Below are 22,097 nucleotides of genomic sequence, written 5' to 3' on the forward strand. Positions count from 1 at the left end.
TAAACACAAAATCCATTTTTATTAAAATTGCTGCAATAACTGCATATGTGTCTTGGAGTGTTGCGGTGAACTACAATACACAACTCTCAGGCCACACTGACTAATATTTCTTGTTGCTGTCATGGAACAGTAAGGAAAGTACTTTTAATCATGTGACATCAGCTTTGCTAGTGGGATGCTTCTTTGCACTAATAGCCAACCACAAAAATAACATAGGGGTAGTACCTGACATTAAAGATCAGTTGCATACATACAAGAGGTGGTACAGGTTGGAGAAGATAGGGTGGCATATAGTAACTTTTCCGATGTTACTGTATATTCACTAGAATGCCAATACAGTGCCTCTTGACACCTGTAATGTTGGAACACTGGATTTAAGACCTTCAGGGTAGCAATGACTTTAGTTTATCCAAACTTCGATATGTGCACTTGTGCATGAATCACAACAAGAGGCAGGACCAATATAGCAGCACCAACCGCAACTATGCAAGGGTTCAAGGAGCAATTTTGTTGTATGTACCTCTGTTCCTGGTCGCGCTGAATATGCGCGTATAAAAGCGTGTGCGCAAACCCCCCCCCCACCCGTGGAAAATTTTACCTGCTTGCCACTGGTCCTTGGCACAAAAAAGGTTGGGGACCACTGCTTTAAATGTATAGCTTCCATTTGCATCAACTGCATCAATTTTTGCCCAACTGGAGCATTTACTGGTCACCTGTTTGAACGCAAGCCTCTTATTGGTTGCCATGGGCAGATGCGGAGCCAAAGCTCCTTGGTGGTATTCTGCTAAATAATCTTGTTTTTTTTTTTGTTTTACTATTTTCTCTCAGACGTTTGAATATGTATTTACAATATTATTATTTTTACAGCTACTATGTTTCAGTTAGGAACATTTGACAACAGACAGCTGTTGTTTAATATTTCTGTGACTATTTCTGCAATGATTATATGGCATTTCATTATGTAAAGCAAAGAGCCTTATTTCACATTGTTGTGTCTGGTTTATCTTCGCTAATTCCCATTTTGAAAAGCCTTCCACAGATGCAGAGTGGTAGATTGAAAACTATTCCCAAATCAGCCCGTTGTTTTCAGCTGGTTGGAAATCTTTTATATATTTGCTATATCTGAAGCTCCATCTGCATTATAATGTCAAACTACAGCTTGCACTGATACAGATTATACTGCAAAGCAGTGGATGAGATTAGAGCTAGCCCTTAGGAACTTTGACAGGACCTACTGTCCATTAAAAGCAAAAAATAAAACCTCTGTTTATATACAAGGGCAAACTTAAGTATTCATGTTTTCTGGCACAGAAAAACTAGATACAGCATTTTTGTTTTAAATCACAACTGATATACTGAAATAGCAGTTCAGTTTGGGAAAACTAAATTAACAGTTACTAATTATAGTGTAGAATTACCTTTCCTGATGGGCAAAAAACTCATAAAAGAACAAAAGTGTACTCTGAGGGGCACATTCATCAAAGTATGAGTTCGAATCCCGTAATGGGTAAAATTCAAATTAGATATGATAATTTCTGATGATCGCATATATGACAAAAATGCTTACGAAAAAATCATATTAGTCATGATAATATCATATTGGCGATCTGAAAGTCACAAAATTTTTGTATCCGAACAAACGTAAACGGCGGGAAAACCTTTCTGATTTTGATCCTTCTGTGCATGATTTTTGAAGCCTCCCACAGGACTCAAAGGCACTCTGCAGCTCTAACCTGGCCCAAGGAAAGTCACGATACCGAAGCTTGAATGAAAACTTTACTACTCGGAGCGACAATACGATTTTGTCACAAAGTACGAAAAAGTCGGGCAAATATACGAAAAAGTCACAGAAAATACACACAGTATGAAAAAATACAATAATTTTTTGTATTTCGGACCTGTCCTACTTTGATAAATCAAACCCTGAGAATTAAGTTATTGCTAAATCCAAAATCTTACAATCCGGAAAAATGCTGGGATTTAAAACTGGAGTGTTGCAACTTTAAGACCCACTTTAGATATTGTTGGGTGATCAATAAAACATAGCTGACATGTTTTAATATTCATAATTCAAAAGTAAAATCCTACTTTTTATTACAAAAAAAAAATAATAATTACAGATCTGAATGGCCTTACTTTTAATTACTGCAGAATAGACACTATTATTGTAGGCTTGATTGACTGAAAAATTCAACAATCTATTAACACAGAACAATGAAACATAGTAACAAAAGGGAATGATTTTAATGGCATGTGGTGACTTTCCATTAAAGCATTTACAATAATTTTAATAAAGACAAAAGTATTGTGTTATCATATTTTATGAATACAGTTTAAATAAAATAAACGTAATTCTTTATTGCATACCTTAGGCAAGAAAATGCTACAGCTTGTTGAGCACATACCGGTTTCTGAGCTAACCCCATTAAATTGTACCTCATTAATGTTTTTTGAGCTTTCCAACAGTCACACACCGGAGAAAATTTTTCAAATTAAGTGTAGCATTAAACTAGTAGAACAACCGTCCAAGCTATAAAATATTTGCATTCTTTCTCTATAGTGGAAATATGATAATTGAACAAAGTTAATACAGGTATGGAACCTGTTATCCAGAATGCCCGGGACCTGGGGTTTTCTGGATAAGGGATCTTTCCGTAATTTTGATCTCCATAAATTAAGTCTCCTAAAAATCATTTAAATATTGAATAAACCCAATAGGATTGTTTTGCCTCTAATAAGGATTCATTATATCTTAGTTGGGATCAAGTACAAGGTGCTGTTTTATAATCACAAAGAAAAAGGAAATAATTTTCAAAACTTAGAATTATTTGTTTATAATAGAATCTATGGGAGATGGCCTTTCCGTAATTCAGAACTTTCTGTATAAGGGGTTTCCAGATAAGGGATCCCATACCTGTACCATAATAATATTCTTTAAATAAGAATGTAATCATTTTACAATTGTGACATCATACATATTAAATATAAATATTAAAGATTGAAGAAAAGACCAGCAACACCGGATCTATTGCAAACAATCAATTATATATTGAAAAATACATGAACAGCCGAAATATAATAATATTATATATTTGTATAAAAATTATATTTTTTATCCTGTCTTTTATTTTATATTTTAACAACTGATGTGCTCTGTTCTCACTGCTTTTTTTTTTTTTTTTGCAACTGCACATCTGGCACGCTGTTAACTGAAGACAACTTTTAATGTTCCAGAGAAAAGCTAGAAACACTTTTAGGATCAGCAAATCGTACATAATGCTAATATAAGAGTTGCTTCGGGCTTAAAGTGATACTGACACTAAAAAACTACTCCTAAAAATATTAATGTACATTAAAAGTTACTGATAGGTCATGCTGATCGTTTCACTGATAGGGCTGCTTTTGTAGGTAATTGTTACTTGAAGTTCCTAAAACCTGACTTTTTTGCCAACCTGACTGTCCCTTCTCAGCCTGTCAGTTATAGCTTCTAACACTAATGGACTCCTGCTGCACAAATATGGCCGCCCCCTCATAGAGGAACATGGGGGATCAGATAGGTAATGTAAAGGGATCAGGCAAATACAGTACTTTTAAGGCCCTCACCTCCAATTGTGTATGAATACAAATTACACCTCCACCCCACACTCACATGCACAATAGCAACACTCCACATAAGCAGAGATTTGCAAACACACCAATACCAATCACAATATGGATACCTTACTGAATTTTTATACAAACACACACCTTTCAACTGAGAGACTCTCCCACCACCACCACCACAGAACATAGCCTCCAGCTGATGTCTGATGCAGACATTTTAAAGACATTCTAGCCATTCCCAACATTCTGCCTCCCAAACCCTAATACATCTTAGTTGTAGCTCTTGTGCAAGCTTGGGGCTGCTGCACTCCTTCTCAGAACCTAGCTCTCTCACATGTCTGATGAGCCACAATCTGATCTGTGAATCTAATAACACTAAAAAAGGCACAGCAGATTGTGTATGACTTCTACACGAGAAAGGTTACTGTAAGGCACTAGTGAGGCAAAAGGTAAAAAATGTAATTGGTGGGTCACTGATATTCCCTATAGCATTTCCAGCAAATATGTGAAAATAGTAGTGCTGTTTATTGCTGAACATATAAGATATATCTTCTAGTAGCATGAAAGAATTAATTAGACCCCCAACTAGGGCGCTGAAACACATTGGGCTATGTAACCTCATTATTTTTTCTTCTAATACTTTCTTTATTGAGTGTGCAGAGTCAGCATCTACTTTTCCATGTTTTATTTTGGGGTTGCTACATGGGTCATCCTCTGTGCATCTGCACCTCATAAATGCTATTATAGGGTGTGCTTCCTGTTATTCTGCTAGTAAACTAAGTCTCTTCCAGATTTTAAATTCTCAAGTATTTTTTATTTGCTGCTCTAATTTTCTCAAGATTAGCGCTAATCTTGAGACTGATTGCAACTAGCATTAGGGTTGTATTAAATTTAATGATACCGAATACAGATTGCTGTTGCATATTACCAGGTAAGAGAGTAACAGAAAGATTTTCATTCAAACTAACAATAAAGAGCTTAATGGTTTGAATGGCTTTCAGCAGGTTTTAGCTTATGGTTTTATAGAAGAAAAAAAATGCCATTTTAAAAGATTTGATCTGTGGGAGACAGTGCTGGCATTGCAGGTAGTGGAAAAGAGTTAAGAAGGGAAATAAAACAGAGAGGTTAAAAAAGCAGAAGGAAAACAGCATATAAAAGAAAAGGGGGTAGATAAAGAGACAAAGAAGTGCTATTAAGATATAGAAGGTGATGACATCACAGAGGGATGTAGAAAACAGGAAAGCAGAAGAAAATAAGAGAAACAAAAAGAGTAAATTAATGTAGAAAACACAAGAAATAGGTGGACTGGGTAAAAGATTGAGTTATGGAGAGGGAATGATATAAATTAAATAATGTGGGGTAATGTAGAACATGCCGGGGTTGTGCTGTATTGTGCAATACACAGGCAAGGAGCCATGTTTACAGAGGCTGTCCCTATGGGCCACATACTTTGGTAAATCTATGCATATTAGGCATCAGAAGATGGAAATCATAATAAAATAAATAAATAAATAATAATCATGCCTTGCTTTCAAGTGGGCAAAACCAGAAAGTGTTGGTAGGAGAGGCTTATTATAAAAAAGGGCATGGATTATAATTGTGGGCATGTCTAATTTTCAGCATGGTGCACATAACATCCCTTTCCTTTTCTTTTTTTTTTGCCCCAGTTCAGGCACTGGTGGGAGAAAGTATTTTTTTGTCAAAATAAAATATACGACATTCTATTTAGAAACACTGATAGGTTAAGAATTATTATTTCTTTAAAACGTTTATTAGCTCAGCAGACAGGGGAATGTGCTGAGTGCTTGCTCAGAAGGAAAGCTACAGTGCTGAGATGATCATTAAATGTGCTGTTAGTTTACTTGACCATTATATTGCAGTTCTCACAATGAAGCATGCTTTACTTGATTTATACTACGCAGAACTGTGACGTTCATATATAGGCCTAGAAAATTATTTTTGGCCACCAGAGAAAATTTACAGATGCTGATTGCTGCTATACTTAACATTAAGTAGACAAGTAAATTTCCCTTCTGGCTAGTAACACTTTATTTCTGATTTGGGACTGCTCTTGAAAGCCATAGCAAGTACTATTCTGTTTTCTGTATACTTTGTTTAAAAAATTAATATGTCTTACTTTGTACTGCAAATTTTTATTGCAAAAAGCCCAGTAATAATGAAAAGTAAAAAGCATTTTCTTATTCCAATTCCTTGTGAACCTATTACCTGAAAACAGTAATTGTGTGACTGGCCAACACAATTAAAGTGGATTACACTAACAGTATACACAATATAGATGTAAGAAATAACATTAAAAAACTGAAAAAAGTCATAATTTCTAAAAAAAAATATTGTCTTCATGGGTTAAATAATTTCTTATCTCTGGGATACCTATGTACTGGTTGCTGTAAACTATAGCAATTAATTAATAATGAAACATCAGTCTAATGAAGCTGGAATAATGAAAGCAATTTGCTATGGGTTATGGCACTGGAAGTAAATCATTATTTTGTTAGTAAATTAGCTCAATTTGTTTAATGGCAAAATTCAGTAGCAGATATAATTTAAATGCCTACAAAGTCCATTATTTTTGTGTTACTTGGTGAAGTGGTGTTCACCACAAACTGCTATAGAAAGCCATATCAATAACAACTTTGTAAAAAAAATAATCAGAATGTCACCCATACCATTTCACTAATATGCAATTTCCCTCATGATCACTACCCCTGCAACATTTTCTATGAACATATGCCCAAAGTTTTCAGGACACAGTCCTTTTTAGCACCTGAATATTGTGCATTGGCTTTAAAGAAGAAGGAAAGGCTAGTAAAGAGTTAATCTCAAGCTGCAGGCATACCTTCAGTTCTCTCAATAATGCCTTTAAGTCTCCCCATATTTCACCTGTTCAAAAGATCAGAAGCCAAACAGGAAGAAAAAACACTGGGCTGTGTAAAGAAAGTTCCCATAATGCCTCACTCCTGCACAGACACCCAGACCAAGTGAACATGCTCAGTTGGTAAGACTATGGGGCACATTTCCTAATCCACGAATCCGAATGGGAAAAATTTGGATTGGACTTTTTCGTATATTTTGGCAATTTTTTCGTCGCCGTTATGACTTTTTTGTAAATTGTTGCGACTTTTTCGTAGCTGTTACGACTTGCACGAATTGTTGCAACTTTTCCGTAGCCGTTACGATTTGCTCGTATATTGTCGCAACTTTTTTGTATTGAGCGCTCGTACTCGGTTTCGAAAAAGTCGCGACAATTCGCGCAAGTCGTAACGCTACGAAAAAGTTGTTACAATTTACAAAAAAAATCGCAAAATACCGATCATTACGAAAAAAACTCATTCGGACGCTTTTCGGACGTTCGTGGATTAGTAAATGTGCCCCTATGAGTCAGCTTCCTGCTGACTGGCTCAGATCCACATTCCTAAGGGGGGGAGAGAGTGAGTTCTGAGCAGGAGAGGGGAGAGAACTGCGTGTCTCTGGCACATGAATTACAGACACAAGAAATCTTTTCACAGAGAAGTCAGTGCAGTATTTCTGTGAGTGCTTATAGCTGTATTTACATAGACCTTTCTGATAAAGCTTACTTAGTTTTCACCTTTCTTTCTCCTTTAATAATAAAAAAGGCTCTACACTTGAATCTTCCTCACCAGTGTAAACCCAGGGCTCTATGTACAAAATTAGGCGTGTTTATCATTAACTTGTTTAACAGTATATGCTCATGAGTGATGATAAAACCACCATTCTCATTCTATGTTCTGTTGTTATCAGAAGCTCTATCTCTGGCAACAGCACCTCTCTAGTATATACTGTATATACAGTATGAAATATGTTGGGTCACCATGGTTTTAACTCATTATTATGTATCTGGATGACCATTACAGTTTTTCAGATTTCCCATTTTAGTTCTTTGGATTCCTGTTCTTTGACTACATGAAAAAATGGTTCAGATTGGACCTACATTCTTCAGCAATGCATTGCTCATTTTCTATTTCAGCTAGTCTTATCACCCTTTTGCAGGTATGCATTCTGTATTTCTTGCAGTAGCTAAATTATTCCTAGATGCCTTGTGACTTGACTGTCCTGCATTCATATTCTTCATTATTTCCAGATACTGTGTTTTTAGACACCTCAATTTATGATGTTTAATGTATTTTGCTGCCTCTGTATTGTTTTCATGTAATATATATTTTGAAGCAGATGGTACATGTCTTCTTCATTCTACCCTTTAATAAGGGAAGCCATTAAAATTCACTCTAAATGAACTTTCAGCATGTTTTAAGCAGTGACAATCACTAGACACTTTAATTTGTATTTCAATTTTTGTGCTTTGAATAAATCAACTTTTTTTTTTTTACTTTTGAAAGTGACATTTAAAATTCTACCTGATAACTAGGGTCAGTGAAAGAGGGCCAGGCTATAGTGGAAATGTGCTGGATTGACTTTTAAAATCTAAAAGTTCAGTGTAGAGGAGAACAGATTAAGCTTTCTATAATGTTTGTAATTTACCCCTTCTGTTTAACAGTCTTAGATAAAGGAGTGGTCAGTGTGAGCGAGAGTGGGAAGACTTGTAGCTCAATCTAAGGGGCATATCATGGCAGCATTGGCACAGAGAACTCAGGTGATGTCCACCTAGTGGTATATAGGTTTGGGGAGTATCCCTGTTAGTGGTTTTTATCCCCAAATCATGCTGAAGGGTGACTAAAGCTGGGTACTCTGTTAAAGAAGGTCCCAATGAATAGGAGTCCTCAGGTAAAACTTTTGGGAAGATAAAGAAAAGAGACTCCATGAATGTCAGATAGCTAGTGGTAGTCTAGACCCATAACCCATTAATGTAGGAGCTAAAATAGTTAGGCTAGATAATGCAGCAGCAGTAGTGATGAGCAAAATTGTCCCATTTAGCTTGTTGCTGTGAAACTGCAAAAATTTAGCAAAACGTGGCTACCACGCAACATTTTTGATGCATGCAATTTATTTTATGGAACCACAACTTTTTTGACGCAACTGCGAGGTATTTGACGTGCCCGCAGCTGTTTTGCCATGTCTGCGACTCTTTTTTGATGTGATCGGAACCTTTTCCTCACTCAACAAGTTTTTTTATAAGCAAATTTCCCGTTTCGGGAGCAAAAAATGTGGAATTTCGCTATGAATCCATTTTACTCGTCACTAAGCAACTGATCACTTAGCAGCTGATTTTTGTGGAATCAAACTGGCTTCATAGAAATTACAGAAAGAATGTAAAACTCTACATAAAAAATAAAAAACAGAAAAATAATCTTATCTCGGTTCCTGAAAAGATTCATATGAAAGCCCATCACAATAATTTGGTTTAATTAGGTCACTTCCCAACTTGCTCATACTTTAGCAGTCTATAAACCTGGTACCCTTTACTGTATGCGCAATATATTTTTTGTATATTTTGACAGCCACCCATATAAATATACTAGTATATCATCTTGCATTAAATGGTGAGATTCCTTCAGATCAGAAATAAATGTTAGCGTATACCATAAATCCGCATTCACATCATATAAAAATTGAGTTTTAAGTTTCTTATAGGGACAAACTGCACAACTTTACAGTACTTTTTAAATGAAGTCTATAGGAATGCTTCAGACAAGGCAAACAATACAGATCCCATTTATATACACAATTTAAATGATAATACAATTTACAGAATAGGAAAGCTCAATCAACTGCATTCCAATAGAAATGTAGGTATAAGACCTATTATTCAGAATGCTTGGGACCTAGGGTTTTCTTATAAGGGGTTTTGGATCACCAATCTACTAAAAATAATCATTAAACATTAAATAAACCCAGTAGGGTATTGTTTATTTACTAGAGAGAAAAAGGAAACCATTTTTTTTAAATTTTAAGTATTTGCTTATAATAAAGTCTATAGGAGGTGGCATTCCCATAATTCTGACCTTTCTGGATAATAGGTTTCCATATAAGGAAACCCATATATACTGTATACTCATAATTAGGACTTTTTTGCACAGAGACCATTTTTGTTTGTCAGGTTCTGTAAATAACATTTCCAATAGATATACTGTAAAAGATTTTTGTTTGTTTATTAATTATATTAGATTTCTTGGATATTTATGGAACACAAACCTCAGTAAATATCCAAGGAAAATGTTGCCCTTCTAAAGCTTCTAAAGTTGCATCAATTTTGTGTGTCGACTGACTTGCACAGCAGTTGGTGCACACAAGTAATGCACACATAACTTCTATGACCATATCACTTGCGCCTAGTTTACACCACCAATGCTTTACCATAAATGTATTTATCACGGGGACTGTGATATGTGCAAAGCTACATAAATATATTCATGCTTTGCAAAAGCACAACAAAGCCACAACCACACCTAATATAATGCAGATTGTAATTTGTTGCAATTATTGCGCCTCATTAATAAATTAACCCCAGAGTCCATACCCATAATAGTTTTTCATTTTTTTGCATTGATAGAAGTTTAACATTCACAATTTTTATTGTGTTTAAAAATCATAAAATGATTTGGATATTGACATTCCCTAAATCTTTACATTTGCATTTATTTTTATTTATGGCAATGTATGCTCACTCTGTCTGTACTGTTAATGTAACTGAAAAATAAACAGTGTTGCATATACAAGTAATGCTTGTATATACAAAGAGACATGTGTAGCACACATTTATTTCGATTTTACCTACTTTTTCAACCACTACTCTCATTTTAAAATGTAATTTACCATTAGGAATAACACTTTTAAACAGAACAAAAGATTTGAGGATATCATTTAGATCATTTTCATAATTATACTTTTGGATTTTATTGTTCTGCAAGAGCTGAAAACTCTTTCTTTTGATAAAAGCTTAGAAGAAAACAAAAATAAACCCTTTTAACTAATCATCTTATAACACATTACAGCACTTTATTTTGCTTTTAGAAAATGATTTGCCATTTCAAAAGCACAGACTTGGCTTTTTTAATGATTTCCTTACTGAGCTGGTTTGCGTATTCTAACTTTTTGCTATGTGTTAAGAAATGTACAGATCTTTATCAAAAAGGTCCCAATGTGTGATCTCAATCCACAAAATAGTACATAAAATATTGATTGCAACAGCATACCTCCATATTCTGTGAAAACGGGTCCTTTGGGTCACAGAGTGATGTGGATATTCTGTGGTTGCCACGGAAACAGCGTTGGCTTGAATTATGTGGCACTGGAAAGGTCTGTCGAATAATCGTTAACCTCCCAATTGACCTTCGGACCAATTCCTGCACATCCAAATCATTTATTTCCTGAAACAAAGAAATAAAATATAATACTAATTAGAACAATGAAAGTTGCAAGGTTTACAACAGTTACCCAACCAAACAGCAGATGTGGTTGCTATGATATGGTTTACTACAAATAGTACAAATGCTGCAATTTTACATACAATATGCAATTGCACAACTATACAATAAATAATAAATTAAATTAGCAAATCAATGTTTTGAAAGCTTCTGATTACTAAAGAGAGTTATAGTGTTAAAAACACTGCATAGAACATGGTTTCTGCAAATGTTTGCTTGTTTGAAGAGCAACAATTTAAAAAATAACTATATTAAATTGACTTTCAGCAGCTGGAGACAGAAATATGTCAGTTTCAAAAGACCAGGACAAGATTTATTCTCTCATAATGCTACTGGTCTGGCAACTCTTCATTTGCCTTCTAGTTGAACATGCTGTGTGCTGGATATTGAAAGTGTAGTTATTGTGAGTACAGCTATTTACTGTATGTCATTTCCTCTTTGTACATGCTTGCAAAATGCATTGTTTCTTTAACTTTTAAGACAGCTTTTAAGATCCATTCCTTTTTAAAAAATAGAAAACCCAACGACAGATGCACAATAAACCACAAGAAAGATAAAGGATTATTTTATGGAATAAGCTATATGTACAGGTGTTTACAGCTTTGGCTGATAAACTGGCAGTTGCAATATCCAACCTGTAGAGGTATTTATATTAATCATGCTTTGATTGCAAGGGGAAAAAAAACAATTTAATATAACAGTGGAGCCGAGTTCTGTTAGACCATCCATTAATGAAGTCAGTTTGTGTACCAAAGCTTTGTTTCTCCAGTTGTAAGCACATCTCATGGAGCTGTAGCTGGAAAGTTAAAAGCAGGCAAGTATTAAATTGATTTGCTAAAATAAATTAGAATTGCTCTTCTTTTTTTAAGCTCAGCAAGTGCCTCTGCAGACCACAGCTGCACCTGCCAAAGCCTTGCGGTTTGCAAATGTGTGAAACCGCCAACAAGATAAAAAAGGAACATAGTTTTCAAAGAGCCTTAAAAAGTACAGCCGCTTGAAGAATGCCTAATATATTCTCAAGATAATTTATTTTAGCATCTTAGAAAACATTCAATCATTTTAATCTATAAAAAGTATTAGAGCCAGACTGCTTTTTCTGCATTATTTAGGACTGGTAACTCTTTTCCCCAAAAGCTACAAGTCTTTCTGATGTTTTGGTCTAACCGAAGTGTACATGATTTGGATTACATGTCATTGCAATTAATGGGTACACAGTTGCACAGAGTTGCTATAGTGCTGCAGTGCATTGTAACTGTGATATGCTTGAGTTATTCTAACTATACACGTACAATTAGTATTTAAAATACATTTTCATTCTAATAAAATATTTATACGAGAAAATATAGCCACCTATTATGTGTGTCACTGTATTACCTGAAAAAGAAACACTGTAGTATAGGTGCCCAAGGTAATACTAATCAGCCCTGTGCTCAACCTTATAGCCCCCTACCTGTCTTTTCAACTTCTGTACCACCTCCCTATCCACACCAACTTCAACCCAGTCAGTCTCCCCAGCAAACTGATTTGAATGGCTGCCACTTGCTTCGAACTGCCAGGCTCTGCTTATCCACTACAAGGCTGCCCCTCCCCCCCCAATACCCCTATTAATAAAGGACAACATCTAATTTAGTTGCCTTTTATGAGGAAGGGAGCAGGAACCTCGATGCTGGAATGGCAGTTGATGTCATCTACTTGGACTTTGCTAAAGCGTTTGATACAGTACCTCACAGAAGGTTAATGATCAAACTGAGGAATATTGGCCTAGAACATAATATTTGTAATTGGGTAGAGAACTGGCTGAAGGATAGATTACAAAGAGTGGTGGTAAATGGAACATTTTTTAATTGGACCAGTGTTGTTAGTGGAGTACCTTTAACATTTTAACTTGTTTATTAATGACCTGAAGGTGGGCATAGAAAGTACTGTTTCTATTTTTGCTGATGACACTAAATTGTGCAAAACTATAAGTTCCATGCAGGATGCTGCCGCTTTGCAGAGCAATTTGACAAAATTGGAAAACTGGGCAGCAAACTGGAAAATGAGATTCAATGTGGACAAGTGCAAAGTTATGCACTTTGGTAGAAATAATATAAAAGCCCGCAGCAAAAGAAAAGTTGTGTGTCAAAAAAGAATAGTCGCGGGCATCAAAAGAATAGCCGCAGGCAACAAAAGAATAGTCGTGGGCAAAATGGGACAGATTCGCTCATCACTACTAAATGGTAGTTTGTTGGGGGTATCCTTACTGGAGAAGGATCTAGGGATTTTTGTAGATAACAAGTTGTCTAATTCCAGACAGTGTCATTCTGTGGCTACTAAAGCAAATAAAGTGCTGTCTTGTATAAAAAAGGGCATTGACTCAAGGGATGAGAACATAATTTTGCCTCTTTATAAGTCCCTGGTAAGGCCTCACCTTGAGTATGCAGTGCAGTTTTGGGCTCCAGTCCTTAAGAAGGATATTAATGAGCTGGAGAGAGTGCAGATGGAAGATTTAAGCTATAAAGTTAGACTGTTGAGGTTGGGGTTGTTTTCTCTGGAAAAGAAGAGCTTGCAAGTGGACATGATTACTCTGTACAAATACATTAGAGGGGATTATAGGCAGATGGGGGTTGTTGTTTTTTTCCCATAAAAGCGATCAACGCACCAGAGGCCACCCTTTTAGATTAAAAGAACAGAGTTTTCATTTGAAGCAGCGCAGGTGGTTTTTCACGGTGAGGGCAGTGAGGTTGTGGAATGCCCTTCCTAGTGATGTTGTAATTGCAGATTCTGTTAATGCCTTTAAGAGGGACCTGGATGAGTTCTTGAACAATCAGAATATCCAAGGCTATTGTGATACTAATATCTACAGTTAGTATTAGTGGTTGTATATACTGTATAGTTTGTGAGTGTATAGATTGGTAAGTATAAGTTGTGTGTGCTGGGTTTACTTGAAAGGGTTGAACTTGATGGACTCTTGATGGTCTTTTTTCAACCCTTGTAACTATGTAACTATGTAACTCTTGCTGGCTCTGCTGCCTGTTACTTGGGTGTGTGTGTGTGTATACGTACGATGGTAAATACATTTAAAAACCCTCATTATTATTATTAGCTAGCAAATGAGCTGTTCTTTAAAGGAGACTCTCTGGATGATTTATCAACACTGGCCAAATGTGCCTATGGGCAGTAAACCATGGCAATCAATCAAATAGTTTCACTGATTGCTCTCCCTACAGCTGGCTGAAAAAATCCCATCACTCTTTGGTCCCTATGGGTTACGGCCCATGGGCAAATCTGTTATTAAATTATATCCAAATTAATTCACGAGTTTTATAAATTATGACCTACACAAGTTCAGAAAATCCAAAAGTTGCATCAAAACTGGACCTTCCTGTCTACAGCTTTTATCTCTGATGTAAATTTTGCCCTGATGCAACCAAACTACAATTGTCTTTCCTCCTACTGCCCCATTGTACATATTTAATAAAATCCATGTACTGCCCTGTTTATAATGGGAAAAGGGGGAGGAAATTCAATGTGAAATTTGTGCTTTATAATGACAAAAATGAGTAAAATACAGATTATATATTCATTAAATTAATGTTAACACTATTCATTGTGGTCTTTTGTAGCAAAGGTGTTGGTTATGTCAGAGATATATTTAATGGACCGGCATTAAAAAAACACTTCCTAATCTAATCAATTAGCATCACCATGAATAAGGCACAGGGAAGACAATTTATCAATTTTTGAAATTTTCCTAAATTACCTTAATAGAAAGGATTTCTTTCTTTCATTTTTAATGAAAGCTTGCAGTCTGCTGTGTTCTGTAACCAGTACTTTGACAAGGGTGATATTAAGTTAAGCCACTGCCAAGTTTATGGTCCATTCTTTCGACTGCACTAAACCTTTTTTTTGTTCGGTCAAAGCACATCAATGGATTTTTTTTTTCATTCGTCATTTATGTTCTGTATTAAATAAAGACTTTCTGAAAACAAAATAACACCTGGCATCTGCTGTGTCCAGTGTAATATCCTGTATTTCTGGTCGATTAATCCTTAATGTACCATAGATAATGGTTTTTCTCAGCATAAGAAGCCGTCTTTTCATTTAGTGTGTATCATTTCAGATCATCAGAAACAGAAAATGCATAACATTGCTTTTGTGACAAAATATGGGTCATTGCTAATACACCTGTAGAATTATTATAGAGATGAACCAGGAGGAATACCATTTATTTTATTCTAAAGCTCTTTATTAATAATCACAGCACTTACAGAAAATGCCAGTGTAAATGATCAACAAACTACTTGATTGTGTCTAATATATTTGGACAGCATCACCCATGCATGTACTAAAGAACTATGATCTCAAAGAATATGATGCCTATCCAATTTCATTAGCGATTACTTCTAAAGATTAGTCAGACACTTGCCAGTAAGTTATTTGTAGGTAAAATATATGTGCTACTGTGTACAATGTTAAATACAGATGTAACAGACTCACTTCCTTAAACTCTTAACAACAGCTTCTTGTCTTTTAGCTGAAAGGCAACAAAATCTTTATGAACTATGGTAACTTAAACCCAAAATCAGGTCCCAGAGTGCTGTCTCTCTTTTTATCTGCAACAGTGAGATTTCCCTTCTACTGTGACACCCCACTTCCCAGATGCAAACTGCCCTATTCTTAACTCTCCTGGGGCAGGCAAGGTTAGTGAATGCATAATATATAAATATCAATGAAAGAAACAAGGTAAAACAGGATAGGCCCAAACTTACTGTAAATAAAATGCCAGACCAAACCCAAATTTAGATACGAGTAAAGGTCATGATCATTATTATCATCAATATTACAGAATACAACAATGAGGAATCATAAGAGGACAGGTCAAACTTATATGGAAGTATAAGATCATGGGAACAGTTGTAGGTTGTGGATAAAATAAGGAAAGAAAAAGGCAAATGGAAAAAAGACAGAACCTGAAGGAGGCTGGAGAATAGAAAAAGTATAGTCACAAAGACTCACACATCAAGACAATGAGAAACCTCAACCTAAAAGGAGTAGAGAGTTATTTAGACAGTGATGAGCATACCTCCTAACATTTTGAAAATGGAAAGAGGGACAAAAAGACATGCTGTGCAGCACGTGGTGAAATGTTTTGACCACGCCCTTTTTTTGCGACCACAACTCCTAAATAGTTTGAACATGATTCAGGGGGCTTTGGGGTTGTATTTTATGTGTTATTTCAGTTTTGTTAAAAAAGCTGAAATTGCCATTTAAGCTGCTAGTCTCAGTTCCCCCAAGAGACCTGTTTAGCTTATTAGTTACAATTGTATCTCAGTGCAGGTATGGCTTAACAACTTTCTGGGCTCTCTGCCAAAAGCCCACTTATTTAATTAAATGTGAGAAACAATGTATCTAAGTGCAGGTGAAGCTCATTAAGATTTCTGGGTTCTCTGCCAAACTACTTTTTAATTAACTTGAGAAACAATGTATCTAAGTGCAGGTGAACCTTGTTGAACTTTCTGGACTCTCTCCCAAAAGCTACTTTTTAGTTAAATTTGTATATTTTTTAGTGTTCAGTGCAGAAGAACAAAGGGAAATGAGCGACTTTTCAGTAAGAATCTGGGAGTGCAGGTCGAGGGTCAGCGAAAAGCTATGGTGATGAGGAAGGCAATTATATGTTTATTATTGTATCTATAATGCAGTTGTAATTATTATGCTATCAAATATTACTTCAGTAACCTGCTATCTATGAAGTGGGCCTTGTTATCAATTACAAATATAATTGTTTTTCACTATTGTATAATGTTAGAAAACATGATTAAAGCTTTATAAATAAATATCAACACATTCTGGCCATGATGATGTTTTTGTTTGATTAATATTTTTTTTTGTTTTCCCATCCCCTTCTTTTTTATTTCTTGCCTTCAACTGTAATTTTCTCTACAGTTATTATAAAGAAAGAATGTCCTGTCATGCCACATTGGGATGAGCAATAAGACTTATTCATTATACATTCTGCCATAAAAAAACCAAAAGAATGCAACTTGCTAAGCTTGAGCAGACAGCCACATTGTTGAAAACTGTTGGAAATAATCACATACCTTGTTTAAACAGTAGTTTATTTTGCTCACCTAACATGATAGAAAAGGATTTGGAATAATTTCTTAGGGTGACAGGTCTCTTTTAAGGAAAATTATGAACTACTTATATCCCAAGAGAAAAAAATAAATTGACCAAGAAGGATAGCACACACCTATGTCTGTAGTATCAATAGCACAGTGTTGGAATAACAGTCCCACTGCAGCTGTTGAAGGACTAAGCTCCTGAAACCCCCCATTAACTTTAATGGTAAAGCAATAGTCTAATAATTTCTAGCAGCCATGCTGATATGACTTGCTATGCCTAGTGCAATCCTTGCAACTTTTATAATATGGAACATAAACTCCAAGAACTCTCCATCATATAATTAGGGGTTAAAAGCATAGGAGCTATATAGCCCATTAATGTAATGCATGGCTGCCACTTTTATTTGCTGAAAAATGCACTGGCCCAGGCATGGACTTGTAATCTGTAGATTCTGCACATTAAATAGGGGCTCCTGTAAGATGCCATTAAGAGTTATTGGGCTAGTGGGGACATGTTTGGGCCTCTGTGTATTTTAATTACTAGGGCCTATTTTGAATCCCATTGCAGGGCACTCTCTTTTAGAGCTGTGCTGCTGTCTGTGCAGTTGTCCCAGTGATCCTCTGTGTTGTTCTTAATAGCACAGTAAAGTAGGAATTCAAATTTAGATTTTTACTCTACAGGCTGCTGGGGACAGTAAAGAGAGTTGGTGGTGTGGTGTTCAAGGGAAAGAAAGGCAAGCAATTATGTTAACTAGGCAGTGCCCAACATATTGGCAGCTCCAGTACATTTTACTTGTCTTTAAAACAACCAATATAATTTAGAAAACACTTCTTTTTTTAGTAAGATATTTCATGATTCATTACAGCCCCAAAGAAATGTTATTTCAACGTACAAATTGCAATAGAGAGTTGCATTCATCTGACTTGCCTCAAAAAGACATACCAGAACAGATTTGCCTTTATATAACCTATAAGCTTAAGCACTCTATGGCCATATGGCTTGTTATTATTTGTCTCATTATTGCAGAAAAATAAGTGTCTAAACTAAGAGAAGTGTGCCAGCCAATGTTTTTGTAAAATAACATTTTAAATGTAATGCATTTAAATGTTGCATTTTCAATGTATCACTATACAGTATGTACAACTTTAATATGCAAACAGAGCTTTACATTTTAAACTAAGAACAAAGAAAAGTTACAACCACACAAACAAAATATGGAACTGAAGCAGAAAATATAGCCTTTGATAGCCTTAACATTGAAAGAATTTTTTTTCTAATATCTTGGGAACAATACACTGGCAATATTTGTAATTTCACAGTAAAATGTTTCCCAGTTGTAAAATGTAGATGGTTATGCTTTCCCTTGACAACAACTGTTTGTTTTGATGTGGTTATTTTCAAGCATTTGTTTCTTGGAAATATGGATGTGGATAATCATTGCTCATTACATTGATTGCTTTGCTCTTGTTTGGTTATGCTTGATTGTTTAAATACGTTCCTTTCTCCTTTTTTTTTTCAAAAGCAACAGCAGAGCAGGGGCCACGGAAAAAAATGAACAACATATCAAGCAGTCACAGACATAAGGGAACAGGTGTTGGCTTGTTTTGTACATGGCTTCTTGGAGACATTGCTAGTGCCCAAGGGATAAAGACATACTTCGTGCACTTTAGTTATTGCATCTGAAGAACAGAGCTGTGCTGTCCTGAAATCTTATGTAACACAATAGCTCGTCACACTCATCTGCTGTTAGGTCTCAGTGGGTATGTATCAAGAAAAGCATAAAGTTAGATAACTAGTTTATTTTAGAGTTTCATTTTCTTTTTTTTCATCTCATGCCTGTATGATATTTGCCTCTGTCTCGTATGTCTCTATGGGTCTATTCACCAGTTGTGTGGCTGCGGTTCATTTGCTGCACAAGTGAGGCGGAGGGTTGCGCCTGGATGAACGTGCATCCTGTTTGGATAGCATCTTATTTTTGCCAAAACTGATCATTTCAATGTCCCAGTTGCACTGGCAGCTCACCAGCTACTGTAATGGACAAAGGGCTTGAAGTAAGGAAACAGAGTGTTCAACACTTCACTATAAATAACACAGTTTTATTTTATTTGAAAAATTTTGACAAGCGGAATTTCCAAATGTCGATATTGCGACATTATTAGAAATTAGGTGCACCATGTATTTTTAACCTCCATTTGTCCTTCCTCAGTTGCTCACTTCAGAGGAACAATGCATACATGTGTATCACATCTCTCTAATAAATTCACAATACAAATTCAGAAGCTCTCTTTGTTGATTATTTCAATACCTGAAATTTATACAGACCTGATTACCACAGAGTAAAGAAAAATGTATACAAACCACAATTTTTTTATTATTTGGTGAAGCTCGTTGACAAATGTGGGGGGCTGCAACATAATCAATACAAGTACTCAACAAAAGGCAATGGGTGCACATGTTTTGAGCGTAGTATTGCATTACTCAAGCTAACATAAAGGGGGTAATTCATTAAAACTTGCCATTTGCACAGGGTTTAGGAACTCATAACAGGCAATCAAATCTTACTAAAACAGATGACCAGTTAATGGTACGTCCTGGCAAAGCACCCTTGTCACATTGTGTTTGTGAGAACTGATGTTTTATCGGCTCAAAATGGAATGTGAAGAAATGTACAAAATGGAAATTGATCTAACTGTACAATTCACTCTGGTATTATAGTCTGAAAAGCTCTATGAGTGTATTAATGGGTATCTAGGGAATGTCTCACTTCTGTGCCTGTGCAATGACAAGAAACAAATTACTTTTTTATATTGAGGATGCTGTATCTGAAGACAGAAGAGGAGTTTACAAGCACAACAAAAATATGTTTGCCACCTTACAACCTAAGAATCAATATTGTCAGGCTACTACTACATTTCTGTTGCTAGCTATTTTTGGACAGCCACATATGCATTAATGTCAGATTGCATCCACTCTAGCCTACAGCCTTAACTATTTGCAGGCATTATGGGATGCTTTGGAAGATATTAAGTGAGATGCTATCAAATAGGGAGTAAAATAACAAACAAGGTCAACAGCATTGTCATTAGGCACGCACCAAATCCATAATGAAGTTTGGGATTTAACTGAATATTAGCATTTATCTAATGTATCTACTTAACGTTTATCAAAACTTGCAGTTTAAAAAAATCACAGAAAAAAATCACAACTGTGCACACTGAATCGTGAACACCACATAAATGATTAGCAATGTAAACATTGTAATTTAGAAATAAAAAATACATCATGAAAATCATGACAGAATCCCTTTAATGTAAAATCCATTTTCCACCCATTTTAAAGAATTGCAACTTTTCATGATTTTGTGGTTGCTATTTATTGTTCTTGATTTGTGGTTAAATTATAGAAGGGTTTTTTTTCTAAATGAGAAGGTTTAAGCAATCATAAATCTGCCCCAAGGTGTTCAGTTGATCCAAATCAGAAAAGTCATGTGTCATGTGTTTAACTTTCAGGACAACTATACACAATTTATGCAGTTTTACCATTTTTTATTTTTTTTTTAAATTCAGGTTTACATTTGGTTCAGTATTTGGCTGAATATTTTTGAAGGGTTATATATATAATAAAAAATGACTTTATATTCTCCATTTTTAGTCTACTAAAAGATAATTTAAACATTAATCATTAATTAAACCCACCAGGTTTGTTTTACCTCCAGTATGGATTAATTATATCTTAGTTGGGATCAAGTACAAGGTACTGTTTGATTATTACAAAGAAAAGGGAATCATTTAACCATTAAATAAACCCAATAGGACTGTTCTGCCCCCAATAAGGGGTAATTATATCTTAGTTGGGATTAAGTACAAGGTACTGTTTAATTATTACAGAGAAAAAGGAAACCATTTTTTAAAATTTCAATTATTTCTTTAAAATAAAGTCTAGGGAGAATGACCTTCTTGTAATTTGCATCAAAAACACTAAATAACAATCTAAAAATATGCTATCTAAAAGCTTACAAGGTCATGTAGAATTCAATAGGGAGCTGTCCTATGCATTTTTGTGTGGCCCTCTCACTTCAAGGTATTTGTTTTTTTTGCATGTTAGTGGGAGATGTTTTTTCACAAGTTGCTGCGTCCATGTTCATTTTAATTGGATTTCTTAATAAATATGAAAACATTTGTGCTTTTAAAAATGTTTAGTTGAGGTTTAAAAAAAACCTCTAAAATTACACGAATATGAATTTTGATAAATCTGCAACTAAGTTTGCTCATGTGAAGTTACCTATAGCCACCAATCAGCAGGTAGCCTTTACTGGTTACCTGTTTAATATGAGTGGCAAACAAGGGCAAAACTAGGGGAGATTAGCAAAACAGAAATTTTCTGGGGGTAATTGTTATGATTAATTAAAGGTGAAAGTAGTGATGAGCTATTCTGACCTGTTTGGCTTTGCCATAAAATTTGCAAAACAACAAGAAAATTCGGGAAATGAAGAAAAATGCATGAAATGTGCTTGCCGCGCAACTTTTTTGTCGTCTGTGTCTTTTTTTATCACCCGCGTCTTTTTTGTTGTCCGCGTCTTTTTTTTTGTCTCCCGTGTCTTTTTATACATGCCCATTTTGCTGCGACCATGCCCTATTTTGCTGTGACCACACCCAATTTGATGCAATCGTGCATTTTTGCTGAAATTTTGTACAACAATTCGCCAATGGGAAATGCAGAAATTGCTGCAAATCCATGCCTGGCAAAAAAAAAAAATCCTTCATCACTAGCTGAGAGATATAACATACAAAAAGAGAATAAAATACAAATAGATTTAGAAGCTTTTCCACAAGCAACTGCAGTGTGTTTCTGTTGTAATATTATATTGCTACATAGTGTTTTAATTAAGAGAACATTTTACTCAACTTTAGAAATGCCTACAGTGCGTTTTATAGACAACATCAAGTAAATACTTTCAGTGCCACCTGTGTCAATTAAGTACTATTTGGCTTGTTGTTATCTAAATTAACTGATTATGTATAGTTAAAA

The 22,097-nt window shown here is 35.3% G+C and overlaps 1 protein-coding gene across 3 annotated transcripts in view; it reads right to left on the bottom strand.

The window, feature by feature from the left end:
- The window catches only part of grid2 (glutamate receptor, ionotropic, delta 2), a 546,810-nt gene that overhangs the window by 202,131 nt on the left and 322,582 nt on the right, over window positions 1-22,097 (bottom strand). For all 3 annotated transcript variants that reach the window (XM_031903170.1, XM_031903172.1, XM_031903175.1), the window contains exon 6: window positions 10,734-10,907. In XM_031903170.1, the coding sequence (XP_031759030.1) occupies window positions 10,734-10,907 (174 nt within the window). The remainder of the gene's footprint in view (window positions 1-10,733; window positions 10,908-22,097) is intronic.

Source organism: Xenopus tropicalis, chromosome 1 (assembly GCF_000004195.4).
Source record: "Xenopus tropicalis strain Nigerian chromosome 1, UCB_Xtro_10.0, whole genome shotgun sequence".
Classification (NCBI taxonomy): domain Eukaryota; kingdom Metazoa; phylum Chordata; class Amphibia; order Anura; family Pipidae; genus Xenopus; species Xenopus tropicalis.